The 18,287-nt window shown below is 37.8% G+C and overlaps 2 protein-coding genes across 2 annotated transcripts in view; one reads left to right on the top strand and one right to left on the bottom strand.

Moving 5' to 3' along the window:
- The first annotated feature begins 1,941 nt into the window (after positions 1-1,941).
- On the top strand, positions 1,942-4,539 carry plaat1l (phospholipase A and acyltransferase 1-like). Its single transcript, XM_027002431.2, has 4 exons — positions 1,942-2,132; positions 2,443-2,572; positions 2,683-2,936; positions 3,611-4,539. The coding sequence occupies exons 1-4, from the start codon at positions 2,124-2,126 to the stop codon at positions 3,674-3,676; spliced, it is 459 nt and encodes a 152-aa protein (XP_026858232.1). The 5' UTR covers positions 1,942-2,123; the 3' UTR covers positions 3,677-4,539.
- A 3,682-nt stretch (positions 4,540-8,221) lies between these two features.
- The window catches only part of ephx2 (epoxide hydrolase 2, cytoplasmic), a 15,878-nt gene continuing 5,812 nt past the window's right edge, over positions 8,222-18,287 (bottom strand). Inside the window, exons 11-19 of the mRNA XM_027002455.2 lie at positions 15,365-15,450; positions 14,756-14,867; positions 13,401-13,475; positions 11,218-11,260; positions 10,926-11,028; positions 10,525-10,594; positions 9,897-9,977; positions 9,686-9,744; positions 8,222-8,473 (exon numbers count right to left, since the gene is read on the bottom strand). Of these exons, the coding sequence (XP_026858256.2) occupies positions 8,386-8,473; positions 9,686-9,744; positions 9,897-9,977; positions 10,525-10,594; positions 10,926-11,028; positions 11,218-11,260; positions 13,401-13,475; positions 14,756-14,867; positions 15,365-15,450 (717 nt within the window). The 3' untranslated portion in view covers positions 8,222-8,385. The remainder of the gene's footprint in view (positions 8,474-9,685; positions 9,745-9,896; positions 9,978-10,524; positions 10,595-10,925; positions 11,029-11,217; positions 11,261-13,400; positions 13,476-14,755; positions 14,868-15,364; positions 15,451-18,287) is intronic.

The following is an 18,287-nucleotide window of genomic DNA, read 5'->3' as shown; positions in this document are numbered from 1 at the left end:
CCATTGCTGAGACTGCAGCCAGTCACCCTACTACCCCTCTCTCCACGCAGTTGAAGAAGCAGCTGGAGTCCAGCCCCACCTCACACACCCTGTGGAGGACTACACATGGCCCACCTCACACAGCCTGTGGGGGACTACACATGGCACATGCAGCAGGTGCAGTTTGGCCCAGGAGCTCGCCTCCTCCAGTAATGTCACCTCTCTTCAAGGCCAGGCTGCTATTTCACCAGGATGTGATTAGTATTTGTGTCTCATGTGCTCCATCGTTGAAGTTCCTGCAGGCCTGATGAAGGGGAGGTGGGGGGAGCAGACATGCGCATTTAGTCCATTATCCAAATCTCAGGCATGCCATTCAAGCCCTTTTGTTTTGCTGGGCAGATGACTGCTGTTTCTTCATTGGATACTTGGTGACAGTTGTGAAGTCATCTGTTTGAAAAAAAAAAATTATTCTACCATGCATTCGTTATATGGATTTGTGGAGTGACAAGGCAAAATACATGAAGCCATGTGCATTTTCAGAATTCTTATACAAATAGCTAATTTAAAGCCCATCATCAGATTTACAACAAATATATTTTTGTCCAAACTACATTTTAAACCTGAAAGCAAGTTCTCTTCATGAGAACATATATGGTGAAAGAATCTTGTGGCAGTCAGTGGTGTATGTGCAGAGCAGTAGAGATCAATCAAGCCAGGCTATCACTCAACAGGCTTTCATCCCATTATGGTACTGACAGTTGCTGCCAATAGGAAAGCCCATATCTTTGAACCTCATCTTCAGTGCGACTGGTATCAGTATTTGGAACCTGGTCCTCTGCCAGTGCTCTTCCAGACTTTCTCATCCTCCTCCTCTCTTACCCTCAGTACTGCCTTAAAAGAGATTCTGACTAGGATGGGTGGAAATATTCCCCATACTCACATGTTTGGCTATCCCTCTGCATTTAGCTTACACTTTTATCCAAAGCAATGTACAATTATGACTGAGTACAACTTGAGCAATTGAGGGTTAAGGGCCTTGCTCAGGGGCCAAGTGGTAGCTTAGCAGTTGCAGGGCTTGAACCAACAACCTTCTGATTACAAGTCAAGTACCATAACCACTGCCCCTTATGCAAGAAATTCTACATTTAGCAAAGCAATAAATGTAGGGGTAGTGGATCAGAATGCTACCTGAGGACATTTCCTCTTACCCAGTTTACTTAATAAACTGTGCATAGTTTTAATGATTTATAGTTTACAGTCAACCTCAGAGCTCCTCAGCCCACCTGCATGCCATGGCCCGTTATTCTCACTATCATTTGTGCTTATTGTGTATTTATTCTATTTCCTATATATGGGGGAATGACATTATAATATGAACTGACTTGACTTGATTCACTTAGAAAGTTTATAAAGTCGCACATTTTTATATAATTTCAATAACGAGTAATCTCCTTTTCAGTTATTACTCTTGAGAAATAACTTAAGGTTGTATTTGTCATGCTGTTTGATGGATGCTACATAAGATTTGCATTAAGGGTTTTGCCCGTGTGAAGGTGATAAACAGATGTTTCCTGATGAAAAGAGAAGTTTAAGAATAACAGAAGAGAAAGACAACTTATGAAGCTATCTATCAGTGGTTTCATACCCCATCTGAATAGTAAGGCTGCAACTCTCATGATCTTTGGAGAACATATTACTCCAAACATCCATAACACCTTTTTATATATATATTTCCTGGTAAACAGCCTAACATAAATGTATATTATAGCTATCCATCATTTCAAACAACAACATAAAACAAAACAAGACAAGACAAGCATAAAAAACCCTAGCAGCAGTGCTACAAAGCAACAATGACCACAGGGTCATTACCCATAGTTCCTGGGTGTGGCTGTCAGGAGTAGTCTGGGTACTAGCATTAGGTGTACCTATTAAAAGTGCATTGTTGCATTGACTACTCACATGAATGAACACTGTCATAATATGTAAAAGTTTTGTAATAAAACAGTGGGTATTCTGGAGAACGCTGGTGTAGCTATTGTCCCCTGTAACCCCACTGATGCTTCAGTGTGTTTAAGGTTGTGAGAGCTCTCTCTAGAAACGGTGCTTTTCTGAGTTGCAGTAGATCCACATAGCCAACATCAATGGGTTCGGTAAGCTGTTTTAATAAATTATTGTGGATGCAGTTCATATTTTCTAATATGTATTATTGATTTAAAACAATTCATTAATAAGCTTGACTATGTATATATATTTTGATCAAAATGTATGTATTGATTAAAAAGTAAGGTTGTTTTTTTCAGGCTGTATATACAAGTGTGTTTTCACATTTTAATAAAAGGCAGGAGCATGTTAGAGACATTTATGCCATGCAAGTATAGGATGTAAAAGGATAAAGAATGAGTGTCTTTGAATCTCTTTAAGATGGTTAATTAATTATTTTAAATAAATCAACTTTTACAGCAAAACTCATGCCAGAAGTTTTACCCAGGAGACATTCTGGAATTCCCTCGAAACAAGTACTTTTCCCACTTTGGAGTATACTATGGAGAAAGGGATGGGGTTCCTTATGTTGCACATTTGACATGCAGGGGTAGGTGGTGTATATATAACTTCTTTAAATATATATGATTTTTACATATACATGATTATTTGTCTGCATAGCATTGCTGAAAAGCTTTATTGCCCTTCATCATATTTTAGACTCCGATACAAAGTTCCTGCTCTTTGGTCGTGCTTTGAACTCCTCTGTAAAGTTGGAACCAATTGACATTGTCGGCAAAAAGTACAAAGTGAATAATTACCTGGATGAGAAGCACCCACCACGAGACTTCTACTCCCACATCAAGCCGGAAATCGAAGATGCAATGACTAAACCAATCACCTTCGACATCCTGTTCCACAACAGTGAACACCAGGCAACACTCTTACGCTATGGAGTCAAAAAATCAGAGCAGGTGAGAAATTAATTTTATACAAATTATAAGTGAGATCACCAAGTACAATTTTTATATTTATTACATGTTCTGCTTTTTCCTTAATACAAACTCATGTTGAAACGGAAGTTAACAAAAACAGGTTTGCCACTTATAATATGGCCTCAGTCTGGTCTGATTTCTTACAGCACATATGTAGCTTCTGTGACGATTGGCCACCCTCCTGGCCTCCCTGTTTTATGATTTCTCTGTCGTGTTTTTGTTGTTGTTGTTGTTGTTGTTGTTGTTGTTGTTGTTGTTGTTGTTGTTGTTTTCCTTCACTTCCCTGTTCCGTTCCTTGGTTTCGTTTTCCCCGCCCCTCGTCTGTTCCTGAGCTCCACTCCGTATTTTAGTTCTCCCTGTTATGTTCACCTGCGTCTGATTATCCTTGATTGTTTTGTTTATTTTAGCCCTGGCTTTTGTCTTTCAGTTGCGCTTGCCCCTCTCACTCGATTTGCTCTCAGTATTTCCCTTTTGCCCTTCGTGTTTGCTCTCACGCGCGCATTTGCGTTCTGCCTCTTGCCTCGTTCCTACTGAAAACGTGACAGCTTCATACTTGAATATGTTACTGAATTAGCCAAGATGATATGGCCAATGATTTGGACTGTAGAAAGCATTTCTTGTCTAATGTTTTTTCCCCCTCAATTTACTTCCAGATTGATAAAGTCTATGCGAAGATAGTTCCAACCTGGCGTGAACCGTTCGAGAAGAAAAGGTTTTGATTCAGAAAGTCTGTAATTATTGGAACCTGAACAATTCACACTGTCAACCACAAAAATATATATAATAATTAAATATGCGTATATAATATGACAAATAGATTACAGGTGAGTTACTGCAGTGTACTGTAGTAAAAGATATAGAGATAGTAAATATTGCAGTGGATGGTTTGGACAGATGTTCAAAGAGGTGGAAACAGTTTATATTAGAAAGAAAAATGAACAAAAAGGGAAATTAGTAGCATATATTCCTATGTTATGCATTTAAATATATTCAACCACATATACCGTTACTCCCCATATTCGTTACATAATCTATATTACCACTTGGTGGCAGAAGTGAGACATTCAAATTTTCTAAACGGTAATTTCTCTAAGAGCGCATCCCATAATCCATAATTTAACATGTGGATTCATACCGTGGATATGTGTGCCAAACTGATTACAAGCCTCACTTCCAACATTGTGAAGCTGAAAAAGGTATCATATATTGGATTACGGATTAGAATACATACATGGTTCAAAATTAAGGCCATGAGTTATTTGTATACTCATTTTTCTTCTGAGATATTTTAGTTGCAAGTTACCTCAAGTTGTACTATCGCCAATGTGAAAATTTCGTTTACTATTCTGTTCTCTGTCACAATTTTGAATCCTCTAAAAGGGGTATCAGAAATGTTATCTTCATGCTTAAACCTAGGAAATGATCGCTGACATCTGGAATATCAGAACAGTTTTAACTCCATCTCCACTTATATGCCATTTGAGATATAATACTTAACTCAATGTAATGCATTTACATTTATGGCATTTAGCTGACACTTTTATCCAAAGCAAATTACAATAATGACTAAATACAACTTCAGCAATTGAGGGTTAAGGGCCTTGCTCAGGGACCCAACAATGGCAACTTAGGCTTGAACTGGCAACCTTCCGATTACTAGTCAAGTACATTTACCACTGCTCTCAATAATACTTTACTTAAAATTTTCTTATATTTTAAAATGAACAGACATTTTAAATATTTTATTCTGAACAAAATTTTAATTTCAATGTTATAAATGTGATGTTTAACATATTTAGATTTTGGGATCCGGCATTAAATATTAATTGCCAAATACATTGCTTTTAAAAATTATCAAGTGCAGAAGCAAATTACATAATTTGTATGTCTGATTTTTATATTTAATCTTTCATTTAATTTCACTTTGGTTTCATTTAGAAATCAACTTTTTATACTTTTGTATTTCATTTAGAAACCAAAGCCCAACCACCCCTTACATGTATAATCTTGTGTAATAAATGCAAAGATGATACTGATTCTGGTTACATTTTTCCTACATCTCAGTATTGCCCTATTACTCGTTGGAATCTAAAGGAAGCCTTCAACCCACACTGACCTATTACACTTTGTCATTATGTACTCAGTCAATATTTTGCTTCTTAAAGCACACCTAAATTTTCTTTTACAAAACATATAGCACAGTATTACAAGTATTACAAGAATAACAAGGGATGTTCTAAGGGGAAAAAATAGTTCGCAATAAACCTCAATGATAATAAACCAATATAAGTTGTTTTTTCTATTATTTTGTCTATATCCTGTACTTCACACAAGGTTTAGACCTTCAGAGAAAACAGAAGAGGATGTTAAGTAGAGAATTTGGTATTTACTCACAGGACTAGATGTCAAGGAAAATATGTAATGAAAATAAATTTGGCCATGAAATCTTTAAGAGGAGGCTGCAAACAAACATTAGTATGAACATATAATATTACAAGACATATAAGTATTATTTAAGTATTACAGGGTCTGAAATGATCGCTGACATTCACAGTCAGAGTGATTATAGATCTCTGGTTAGTGGTGTGATTATTGATCTGCCTGTTTAGTGAATTGATTATATCTGTTTAGTGGAGTGATTATTGATCTTTGGTTAGTGGTGTGATTATTGATCTCTGGATAGTGGAGTGATTATTGGTCTCTCTGGTTAGTGGTGTGGCAGCACTAAGGTTTGCTGAGCGTGCACAAGAGATAAGATGGTGCACAGCCTGACTATTCACAAGAGTTAAGATAATGCACAGCCTGATTATTTCTGAAGCTATAGGTGGTTTCATATTTAAACACACACACACACACACACACACACACACACACACACACACACACACACACACAAAACGGGGAAAAAAATCAGGCTGGAACTTTAAAAAGTAGCGAAGGTATATCTGTGCAGAACCTTCTATTGGAGAGAAGGAGGGCCTTTCAGAAATGTTTTCTGTTTTATATTTTGCATTCAGACTGTATTCCCTTCTCCTGTTTCTATCCTCCATTCATACAGGGCATTCCAGACTGAAGTCTGAAATCAAAGCACAGTACTAGTGCTCCATATGATTAGCTACAGCCCCTTCATCTATTTGCTGCTGATTGTCACAGATAGTGACATAAACTCATACAAAACCACAATAATATAAGGCAAATATAAGTCAAATATATACTCAAGCTCTGTTTGTAAGACATAAAATACAGTTGTACAATGCCTGAGAACTCTACATACTGAGGTCACCAGCTTGAGGTGATCAGCAAGTTATTCCCTTTCAAATGTCAGTTAAAATAAATGGCCATTTTATCATCATTTGCATAATGTGCTTAACTATGCTAAATCTCATTGCCATCACACTCTGTGAAAAAGTTAATTGGTTTAGGCACAGTCACAGTGCCACCACATTTATGAGCTCCCTTCTATAATGAGCCTTCAATAATGCAACTGTCTCACTGTGTTTAGTGTGACACTTCAAAGTCAGAATCTTTAAGCCAATCTAGAACTGTATCATCGGCATCAAACACAACTCTTCTCATCAAGGCTGCTTTATAATTTAATGCCCTGACCTCACAATCAATAATGACAGTGAAAACAATCAACCCCAATTGCAAACCAAGTGATCAGCCTGTATTTTCTAGCCTGACTATTGCCTTTTGTGTAGTGCAAAGTAAGTTTTGATGTGCAAAAGTGCAATTTGCCTTTTCCCTTTCTTATGTAAATGCTAGGACTATATTTTCTATTTGTTTATATGCCCTTTTCTTTGAAAATGAGAACTGAAATTAAATATCAGTAGACAGTTCTTTCCAAGAACATTACAGGAAAAATTAAATAAGTCTAGATAATTAATGCTATTTTAATGCTTTTAAATATTATTTATTTATTTATTTAGCTTTGAAACGAAAAACCCCCCCCAGGAAATAAAAAGGAAAATCAGTCTGAACAAAACCACTGAATCGGAACAGCCATTTCGTCTGGTAAGTCCCTCTCTATTGTTTCTAGTGTGAATGGTAGATTATATTACATAATAAATTAATTGAAGAAGCTCTCTCTTGCAAGAATGTAGTTGCCAGCTCACACAATCAGTAGCAGTTTTTATTAACCATGAAACAAGTGAAAATCTGTTTTAATTACAGTCAGCAAAGTGTCACAAATGTGAAGATGAGATTTTTCTTCCTCCTAGAATCTGTGGTTTTGGTGACTGTGTTATGGTGGTATAAGAATATGCAAGAGGATAAAAAGTATTACCTTCATCCAGTAAACAAGTAAAAGTCTAAGAAATTCACATTTTAGTCTTTAATATTCCTAACTTTTAACTGTTACATAGCAGGGAAGCTATTTCACAGTCTAGCCCACTGCAGACAGTTTTTCAGTTTCTGACAATACCCCAGAGAGTTAGTGGTCATGGTTTCAAGGTCGGAAAGCTCCTTAGCAGTCTTCTTGCATGGCCTGTAACATTTCCCATTCTGGCCCTGCAGACTGTCTCTTGGGAGATTTTAGCCTTGTTCAGAAAACCCCAAAATGTAGCTGCATTACCTAATACTGTCATCGCTCTGCACCCCCTGAGTAGTTCCTGATAATAGGCCAAGGCTTGTTAAGACAAGTATAAGACAAGTGGTGAGATTTATCTATCCACGTCTGAACAGGTGACTACAATGCACTCACTGTGAAACAGTATATTTTTCTTAACATTTTTTTAATCTCTGCACACCTTTTGTTATGGCAAAAGGTACTGTACTGGTTTAAAATTGGTTTACAGCCAAGTCTTCCAAGTCTTTCTGATTCATTAATTTGGTAAATTGTGCTTTTGAAAATAACTAACTATAATCCCTGAATCCTCTGAGCTGCAATTTGGAATTCCTGCTTAGATAGAGATAACAATGGCATCGTGTATCTAGCACTGTCTGTGCTCCTGAAACACCTACTTCTACTCACTTAAAAAAGCCTACTCAGGACTAATCAGCCTAACTTAACAAAGAGGCCTACACAGTATTCTTAGGGGCTAGTTTCCTTGACTGTAATCAAAGGTACATCTCAGGAAATGACAGCCAGAGACTCACTAGTAGACTTGATAACAATGTGACAATTGAATTGCTTGACTGCCAGCTGTGCTTTGGAGCTGGAAGAAGATAAATATTTCAGAAATGCGTTGTGTGCATTTCCCCAGTGGTGTTGAGTGCACAGTGGTGAAGAAGCTGTTTATTTACAAAACACACATGGCCATTTATTGCTTTGTGTAAAGCTTTTAATAAAGAATATTTGGGTCTTTTAAAGGCATATTTCAGGAGGTTAATGTGCAGGGCCTAGAACTATGAAAAGCATAGAAACAGAATTATATAAATGACAGCTGCAGTAGCAGGAAGCTTGAATTCTTGAACAAACTCTTAAGAGTCATCTCAGCTTTGGAGAGATGGAAATAGATGCTTTCTGGTGCGTCTCTGTCAGCCAGGAGATCAGAATTTTGTTGACCTCCAAAGGCCTAATAAAGAAAAGTCATTAAAAGCACTTTAAATATACTTCACTACATCTGTAAAGAAAAAAGTTGATAAGATCAAAGGTTCAAGCACACATACTCATGCAAACATGACAACAAACATCCCTATACCACCACACACAGATTTGAACATCTTCAGAATAACTATTGACCACGAATCATCTGTGACCTGTTTAATGCTTTGTAAGTCTCTACTCATATATTTGGTCAGCAGATTACTTTACTCTAATAGAACCACCCATATAGACTTTGAAAACTAAAAAGAAACTCACTTATTCAATTTTGCATATTGTTAATTTTGGAGGAAAAAAAAAGCACAGATGCAAATATAAAATGTGCCACTGCTTACATGCTTCAGCCAGAACTCCCCACCCCCCACCCCCAAGGACCTGCTGGATTAAAGGTCAGGAGTGGGCAGGAGAAGCCGGAAATTAATTATTTAGATCTCAGCAGAGATAGATGGGGCTTCAGCACCAAGTCATCTGTCATTAAGGAGTGTGTGTGTGTGTGTTGGATGGTTGTTTTTCAAAACAAAAACACATCATTCTCATTTCTTTCAGTTCTAATTCTAACACTGGGACAGTCCATGTATAGTGTGATCTGTCAGCTTTTAAAAAGTCCTTCAGTTTTCTCCACCACATTGATTTTGTCCAAATATACAAGCAAACATGTTACTTAATCATCTGGTCTGCAAAGTTCCACAACATAGCGGTGGCATCTTAATAAACAACATCCTAGGGATTTTAAAGGCCAATATATTATAGTTCTTAATTACATTCAAGGATTTGAGGAATCTCTTTTGTAATGTGGAGACATGGACTTAAGTGTGGGTTATTTAAGATCAGGAAAAGTGGGTGCTTCTGTACCTTTAAACCCATGTTTACATATCATAATATGTTCACTGTGTACAGAATGACATGGTTAGTATCTGACAGAAAACCACATCTATTAAGATTCACAGTATAATAGATATAATTGTAGCATAAATTGTGATGTAAAACTCAGACTTGTAGTTTGAAATCCTAAAAATAGTAATATTTTGGTTAATTATTTAATCATTTTTCCCCTGTAAGTGACTTGTATACTTAATATAATAATACATGCACACTGAACTGAGTGCAACCATCAAAGCTCAATGCATGAATGCTTTATACCTATTGGGTCATTTTACAGCCATCTACAGGCAGTCTAACATACCTTTCCATTTGTGTCCAGTGTCCACAGTTTTCAATGTTGCCTCTTGTTAAATTGGGAATCTTCAAATTTGATACACCAAAAAATGTGCAAGATACTGAATAATCTCATGTGAATAATATTACACCACCTTGAATGACAATATGATTATGTTAAATGCAAAGTCGTTAAACAAATAATTTAATAACTACATTTAATCTAACAGCAGGCTTACCATGTTCTCCATGCCAGTGGTAAAGATGGGCAGAAGTATCCTGTCCTTCTCTGCAGTCACCATCAAAGCAGGAATCAGGATCTGCATGTTGCAAAAGGGTTTCCTGAAGCACATGATGCTTGGTGCTCATAGTGCAACATGTGAAACGAGCTGTTCACATTTGCTAACAGCAAAAAAAAAAAAAAAAAAAAAAAAAAAAAAAAGCTACAATTTTATTTATTCCAGATATCTGGAATAAATAAAATTGTAGCTTTTTTTTTGCTGAGCAGAAGCCAGCAGTTAGCAAAGGTTGGCTGTGGTCCATCACAACATGAAAAGAAAAGAAAAGAAAAGAAAAGAAAAGAAAAGAAAAGAAAAGAAAAGAAAAGAAAAAAATCAAAAGCAGAGCTGCATTTATCAAAGATGCAGGGTCCTTCTACATGTCTGGAGGACATGAGCAGATGGCAGGGAGTGAGCGGCACAGACATCTGCTCCTGCCCAGCCGAAGGGCTGTGTCGAAGGGCTGCGCCCCAGGTTGGGCCAGACAGAGCCACAACTTTCCTTGCACACGATTGAAGGGCTTCTGGTGGAGCTGGAACTCTCCTAGCATACAATTGTAGTGCTTCCGGTGGAGCTGGAGCATACTTGCCTTGCCCCATGGCCTGGAACACATCCATCGCCAGTTCCTCTCCACGTTCCGATACCAGTTAAGTGGTCCCCTTGGACAAAACATTTCCTCAGTAAAGGCACGGAGGCTTTGATCATTATATACAGTCATCATACAATTTAGTCCTTTTTACCCACAATCATTGGCTAGTTTATGTACACCTACCTTATAGGTGCATTTAGTATACATTTACAATCTACTGCATCCCTCACCATGTAATTTTTCGAACCCATTTAACACTGGCCTGTTTCTGATCACAGGACCACAGAGGTGACACTGACATGGTAATGGGTATTACTGCTGGTTTCAGAGCAGTCTTCCACCGAAAATAAACAGAAAGCAATAAATACTCTCAGGCAACAACTCGTCCCATCTCTGAGTACCTGAAGCCCTGTTTGCTGTACTGCTGGACATAGTACTGCAGAGCTGTTTCACTCAGCAAGGCACTTCTGGGAACTTCCTCTGGTAAACCAACAAACAAACCTCCTGAAAAGAACAGGAAAGAAAAAAAGGAAGCTACAGTATCACCTCCTCATGCAGTCAAGTTTTGACGCAATGTCTAAGCTTATCAAAATGAGCACTGAACACACTGTTGACGTTGTATTTAATGTTAGCATTCATTTAATATTAATCCATATATACACATTTTACATTAGTTTATGTTTAGTTCTGTACCTCTTTTGCAGATCCCAGTCATATCCACCTGAGGATGTGTATCCTGTGACACCCCCCCCCCCCCCCAAAAAAAGCATGCTTTTTACTCCACAATGCAAAAAATATAACAATTTTTATAATGTATAATGTAACACTAGTGTGGAACATAGCTAACTAGATAAGTTTGTGGCCTCATCATGCACTACAGACTGAAAAATAAAATACTATGATGTCAGAAGTCATGTAGCCCTTTTAGCTTTGAGTTTGCTTCTAAAATGAATATTTCTTGAACTTCACACTGAACCTTATTTTACATTAAATTTTTGACTGAAAGACCATGTCTAAATGTAATTATTTCCAACATATATAATCTCAGCTCCACATCTCAGCTCTTCTTGGATTCTCTGGAGAAAAGGACTTCAAATCCATTACACCTTTGCCCTGCTAATAATACCCTGAAACTCCATCTCCAGTAATAAGTTCCCCACAAGACCTAGTGGATTAAATGGCATTAATGGTTGCAACATGGTGGGACTCCAGGGTCAACCCACTCCATGAGGTGGTGACTCCCTATTGGGCAGGAATGAATGCGGAGATATAAGGCTGCCAGGAGAGCGGGGTCCCATACAAACAGCCACCCCCACCCCCATTAGGATGAAGCAGGCTATCTCAGCCAGGCTGAATTATGCTATTGCTGGGCAACGAGCACTCATTGCTCGTGGAGAGGACCCCCGGATGGGCGCCCTTTTACCAGTCCCTCATTACCATGCAGAGTCACACAGCAACGGGAGTGCTGCATGCTCTTTGATCCCCATCAGTGCTGCTTCCTGATGGCTGTGACAAACCTCGTAAATATGGAAAGCCTGACTGTGCCACTTGCAATAAATGCAGAGTGGAGTGTGTACTCTGGACAAATCGGAATGCAAGTGCACGGGGTTGTAACGTTGGCATCTTTTATCATCACTTTCACCCTAATCTCATGCTCTATTCTGAGAGAAAAGCTCTAGGTTATATTCTTTTTTGTTCAATGTCAGAAAAAAAGTGCATATACAGCAATATCTACATAGATGGCACCATATCTGAGCAATATTTAGTGTAAGTGTTTTGGTTTCTTTTATAATCCCATCACATAATTTACAAACTGTATCAACTTTCAGATGCCATTCATCATCTGTCAGTTGCTTTGTTACACACTGTAAAAGGTATATCTGCACCTTGTCAGTTATGTGTTATATATTTGATTTAATGTAATTTGTCAGTCATTTTTCCCTGCTAGGATTACAACAACTAATTTGCATAGTGACTATCTTACATGTAAAGACCATATCTTATACTACTTGATGTGCTAATATTAAACACAGAATGAACAACGTAGTACTTTAATACAAATGTGAATTCTGTAAATGTACAAAGTAGATAATATTGCTCTGTTTAACTTGGTGTCACATGCACACCTGCAAGCTGCTTGTTCTGTAGTTTGTATGGCCAGTTCTGGGTCATTAATGTTGCACTTTTTCTAGTTGTAGTTCTTGTTCCGCTTAGATTGGTTTAAACTTCTCTGTAGGAGTCTGCTTACTTCCTTCCTTTTTGCACATTCTTTGTCCATGACACATGACTTACCACATCGTCAAAACATTGTGTATTTTTGTGCAAAGCATCAATGATTGAAAGAGTTCTCTTAGAGTGCAGTTTTAGAAGAATGGGTATGAATTATGAATTGGTCTATGCACTTCCTTTACCCTCAGCCAATGTGTCTGATTCACAGCAATGCCTCTTCAAGACTCGTTTGTACTGAGCTGCTCCTCTAACTGAAGGTGAGGTAACAACTAAAATCACAACTGATGGAATCTTATCAATACATAAACATATCAAAAACTTACAAGCTCAGGTCACCATCTGATCTGCAAAAATGCTGAGGACCCTAAAGCCATTATGCACAGTGCAAGAGCAGGGAACCATCTCACATCTCAATCCACTGAGACTAGAGTGGTTAGCTGATACATAATCAGGTGTTGAGTCAGGCACATTTGAGTAGGACAAACAATAAATGATGTCAAGAGGGTGGGGCTGAGATCATTGAATAAAATCAGGAAACAGCTCCATTAGAGACACTCAGAAGGAACTGCTAACAAACCAAATGAGATTTAATATTTGTGGGTCATTTTTACTGCACTGGTAGCCCACCAGTCTACAAGAAGGCTTACGGTCTCACTGCTGGCAGAGAACAGCAGTTTAAAAGTCCTGGTCAGGTCCTTCTCCAGCTCAGCCTCTGCTACACCCTGGTTAAACAAGCACAGGCAATATCTTGAGCATACTCTGTCATGATTCAATTCAAAATAAGCATTGTTCAGTTAACATTGTCTTGCAAAATTAATCAAATCTGAAACAATGCCAACCTTAGTTTTATCATAAAGGACACTAACATTTTGCGACCAATGAATATACATTATATATACACTAACAAATATATACCAAATATACAGATTGCATAAGTATTCAAACAAAAGACAGTACTAAATGAATGCAAGAGCGTAATCCTCCCTCAATATTTATTATTAAAATCTGCATCACATCTCTTATTACCATGTCTAAGGTCATTCAGCCCTTCAAATTCAAATAATTAGGAACAAAATGTTTGAGGGAAGCCACTGTGAAGCCAGTAGCAGGGTTTAGTAGCATGGTACAACTGCATGGGCCAGTATTATCAGCACAATTACCTCTAATATTAGTCTTACCAGTAGGCTATGTCAATAAATTAGGCAATACCTAAGAGTCATTTTAAAGGCCAACCTTTTTTCTAGATACCTTGACAGTATTTTATGGGAAGACATTTTTAGCACTTTTGTTAACATTATGGTTTCACAACACTTTGAATTACCCCACCACAGTGCAAAATGCATTATTTGCAATGTAATATACTGAGTAACAATAAATTTACTCTGTATTTACTCTAAATGCATTGATGCCAATGTAATTACAAGGTGACAATTCATTATTATTTGTTATGTAACATATTACACTGTAATTCATATTCACATTGTGTTTTTCTTTTTTTTCTTTTTTTTTTTTGCCTGTTTGCCTTGTGGGGGAGGGGTGTGCTAAAACCTCATGCATAGTTTAAACTGTACACAACCTTGGCACCATATCACCATGCACTGAAAATGTCAGTCTGACAAGAACATTAAGTTTGATTTTCCAGAACAACCAACAGCCCAAAAATAGGCCCTGCGTCACTGCAGCAGCATGAACATTACAAAGGAGAAGTTAGAGACGTCCGCTTATCATGCTAACTCAGACTGTCAGAGTTTGAAAACTGCTAGGCATAGCATGGAATTCAAAAAAGATTTAGTGTCAAAAATATCCTTTAGCCAGAATGACCTTAATATTTATTTCCAGCATTACCCAACATGAAACTACATTAAGTTGAGATCTAGTTATTTGATGCAACTATATGGAATTGCAAAGATTATATTCTTATTCTTAATTAATTATTTAATAAATACTTAAAATATATTCTTAATTTAAAATAAAAATTTGCAAGATAGTGCATATCACTTACAGGCTCCTGGAAATAGATTTGATATTCAAAGATTGGGATGGACTTCAGTCTCTCCATTGGGTCCTTGTTTGGATCCATAGGGAACAGTGGAGTGTTTAGAGAAGCCACCGCTCTTGAGTAGTTAAAAATAAATAAACAAACAAATAAATTGGAATCACAGCCAGGAAGACCAAATTTTCCTGTCAAGTTGATAACCTTATCTGAACTGATTTGCATGGTGACTAACACTTTGAATTTTTCTTTTTTTAAAATCAGCATTTTAGCTGCTGCTTTTATCCAAAGCAACTTACAATTATGACTGAGTACAATTTTTTTGAGCAATTGAGGGTTAAGGGCCTTGCTCAGGGGCCCCAACAGTGGCAACTTGGCAACAGTGGGGCCTGAACTGGCAATCATCTGATTACTGGTCAAGTACCTTACCCACTAAGCCGTGCATGTTGCTGTGTATGAAAAATCCTATACAAATAAACTTGAATTCCCTTGCACTGCTCAGCCCCTGACCCATCAACATCTTTTCAACTATAAATATATTTAAACTGGGCAAATATCATCAGCCTAAACTAATTGCTTGTGGGTAGATGGTGTGTTTGATACTAGAAATGTCCATACCGCAGTCTCTCTGGGTGACACTGAGCCATGTTCCAAGCCACCACACCGCCCCAGTCATGACCCACCAAAGTAACCTGAGCAAGGCCCTAGGATTGAGACAGAAGATGACAGAGAGCCCCTTGAACAATGGCAATAAAAGGGCAGATGTGAGGGGAACATCACTGTGTTTCCTCTGAGGATGTGTCCAAGCCCATGCTGGAGACAATCTCTCACTGTCTTCCTGAGCAGCAGGAGGCTGTTTGCACAGTTTATTTTTAGCTAAACAGTTCAGCTCCGACCCTGAAAATTATAAGAAAAGAATTTTTTTTTTATAATCCCATCACATAATTTACAAACTGTATCAACTTTCAGATGCCATTCATCATCTGTCAGTTGCTTTGTTACACACTGTAAAAGGTATATCTGCACCTTGTCAGTTATGTGTTATATATTTGCTTTAATGTAATTTGTCAGTCATTTTTCCCTGCTAGGATTACAACAACTAATTTGCATAGTGACTATCTTACATGTAAAGACCATATCTTATACTACTTGATGTGCTAATATTAAACACAGAATGAACAACATAGTACTTTAATACAAATGTGAATTCTGTAAATGTACAAAGTAGATAATATTGCTCTGTTTAACTTGGTGTCACATGCACACCTGCAAGCTGCTTGTTCTGTAGTTTGTATGGCCAGTTCTGGGTCATTAATGTTGCACTTTTTCTAGTTGTAGTTCTTGTTCCGTTTAGATTAGTTTAAACTTTTCTGCAGGAGACTGCTTACTTCCTTCCTTTTTTCACATTCTATGTCCATGATACATCATTAAGACATTTAACATTGGCCACTAACATTGGCCAACTCACAGCATCAGCTTCTGTTTTCTTGTGGTTATGCAAGAAGCCCAGGATTTAACAAATATTTATTTAAAAAGAAAAAGGAACCCACATACATGACTCACAGCAATGGTTACTATTCTACCATGATAATGTCCTCCTTCAGCCTACTACTGCATTGATGAAGCTAAATAATAAAACTAAGTTACAGTTTTGGTGTCGGATGCGATCACCATATACTCATTTCTCTTATTTGTTGTGACAGTGTGCTTGTACTGACTAGAATTTTGATTGTACTTATTCATGTTTGTCCATATTGAGGATGAATAAGTTTTACATGCATTTTTTATTAACTTTAACAGGTATCAAAAAAGGTGATTTTTATATATTTTTCAGCAAAGAGTGGAATGAGAAACCCCTTAACTTGGTTGGGGCACCAAAGTACCACCTAGTTCAATAGTAGTGACTTCAATTAAATGTAGGCCTTTCTTAGACTCTGCAGTTGGAGAACTCGGTTAAGTATTTTTCTCTCAACTCTAAAGAATGTCCACTTTCAGGATCACACAAAAATTTAAGACAACAATGTTTTTCCTTTATGCAATAGCAGGCTGTTTGCTAAGCCAAAAGCTGGGAATTCCAAAAAACCTTTTAGGCAGGGTTAGCTTAGTCAAGTTAGCCAAGAATACTCAATTCAAAGACTGAACCAAAGTTAGCCACATGTCATAGTAGCACCATCAATCGAACTTGCTCATGTATAAACGCAATACATGTACTAGGAATTAGGAATATGAGACATCTGACATTTCGAAGGCAGTTCATCAGCAGCTGGATATTTTTTCTCTCTGCTGAACTTTGAATTCTCTGAGTTTAAGCTTAGACTTATCTGTACGTTTTATAAGGAACAACAGGTACTGTGACTTGTATGCCCAACACGTCAATGGGAAATGCCTTTTTCCTTACCAAGCACCTTATTGGAAACATTTATTAGAAATACTGTGCCCACTGTGCTCGTACCACAAAATGGTCAGTATCTACAAGTTATGCGTTGCAATTTACATGAATAGCAGCAGTGCTGTAAACATGCATCCAATTGCAAATGTGGAACTGATGAGCAATAGCTCGTTCTAGGAATGGGCTCAGTACACAATAATGTCCCAGCACAGAAATTAGTTGCACAGGGTGATTGTTGGTAAGAATTAATTCCTGTACTGTTACTTGCTACCACAAGGCTGATTGAATCTATTCCTGAATGTGCTCTGCTGTTTGACCAGTATGCCATGGAAAGGATGTGATTTATTGTTTAGGATGGATAGTTTGTACAGTGTCCTCACCTCCTCTGTTTCTCTGGCTCAAATGCCATCTCCTAGGCATACTGCCACAAAGAAATAAAAACATCCTCTCACAAAGCGCAGGAAGATTAGATGATGCTTCTGTGAGAACATTTTTCTCAAAGAAAAAATAAGATCTCCACAAGCCATCTGTACAATGTGTGGTCATTATTTCACTGGACCAGTGTAGCTACTGCAAATTAAAGACTTTAAACTTGCTTCTCACGGTGGATTATGCCTGTATCTCAGACTGGGTCCTTCTGTATCCAGGCACATTGGTCATTTGGCTACCTGTGTGCAAGATCACAACTCGACCTGCCTACTTTGCTGAGCTGTCAGCCTTCACATGTGAGTGCCATCATTGCTGTAGGGTCATCTTTATGTGCTAGAGGGGGATCTTTAAGGCCTTGTTCCTTTCATACGATGCCAGCCTGCACTGTTGGTGGTTTTATGGTATACCTCTACAGTGTATACCCCTACTGCATTGTGGTTCCCATGGAACCATGCACCTTTTTTGTTTGTTTGGTTTATTTTTTTGTTGTTGTTCTGTTCTACACCCTTTGTAATGTGCTTTCCTTCCAGCTTCACACACTGTCCTGTCAATCATTATCAATCTCACCTGTCACTGGGTCCAGTCTCCACTTCTACCTAGTGTATTCAGACCAGCCTTTGTTTCTCCTTGCTTGCAAAGTCTCCATTTCACTTTGAGGCTGAAAATTCTGTCCTAAAACGTCTGGGGGTTTTTTGGACCTAGTTTCACAGAGAGGTAAGCCTT

This window comes from Electrophorus electricus, chromosome 13, assembly GCF_013358815.1.
Source record: "Electrophorus electricus isolate fEleEle1 chromosome 13, fEleEle1.pri, whole genome shotgun sequence".
Taxonomy (NCBI): domain Eukaryota; kingdom Metazoa; phylum Chordata; class Actinopteri; order Gymnotiformes; family Gymnotidae; genus Electrophorus; species Electrophorus electricus.
Note: the sequence above shows the minus strand (reverse complement) of the source record. Positions and strands in the feature narration are given on the sequence as shown.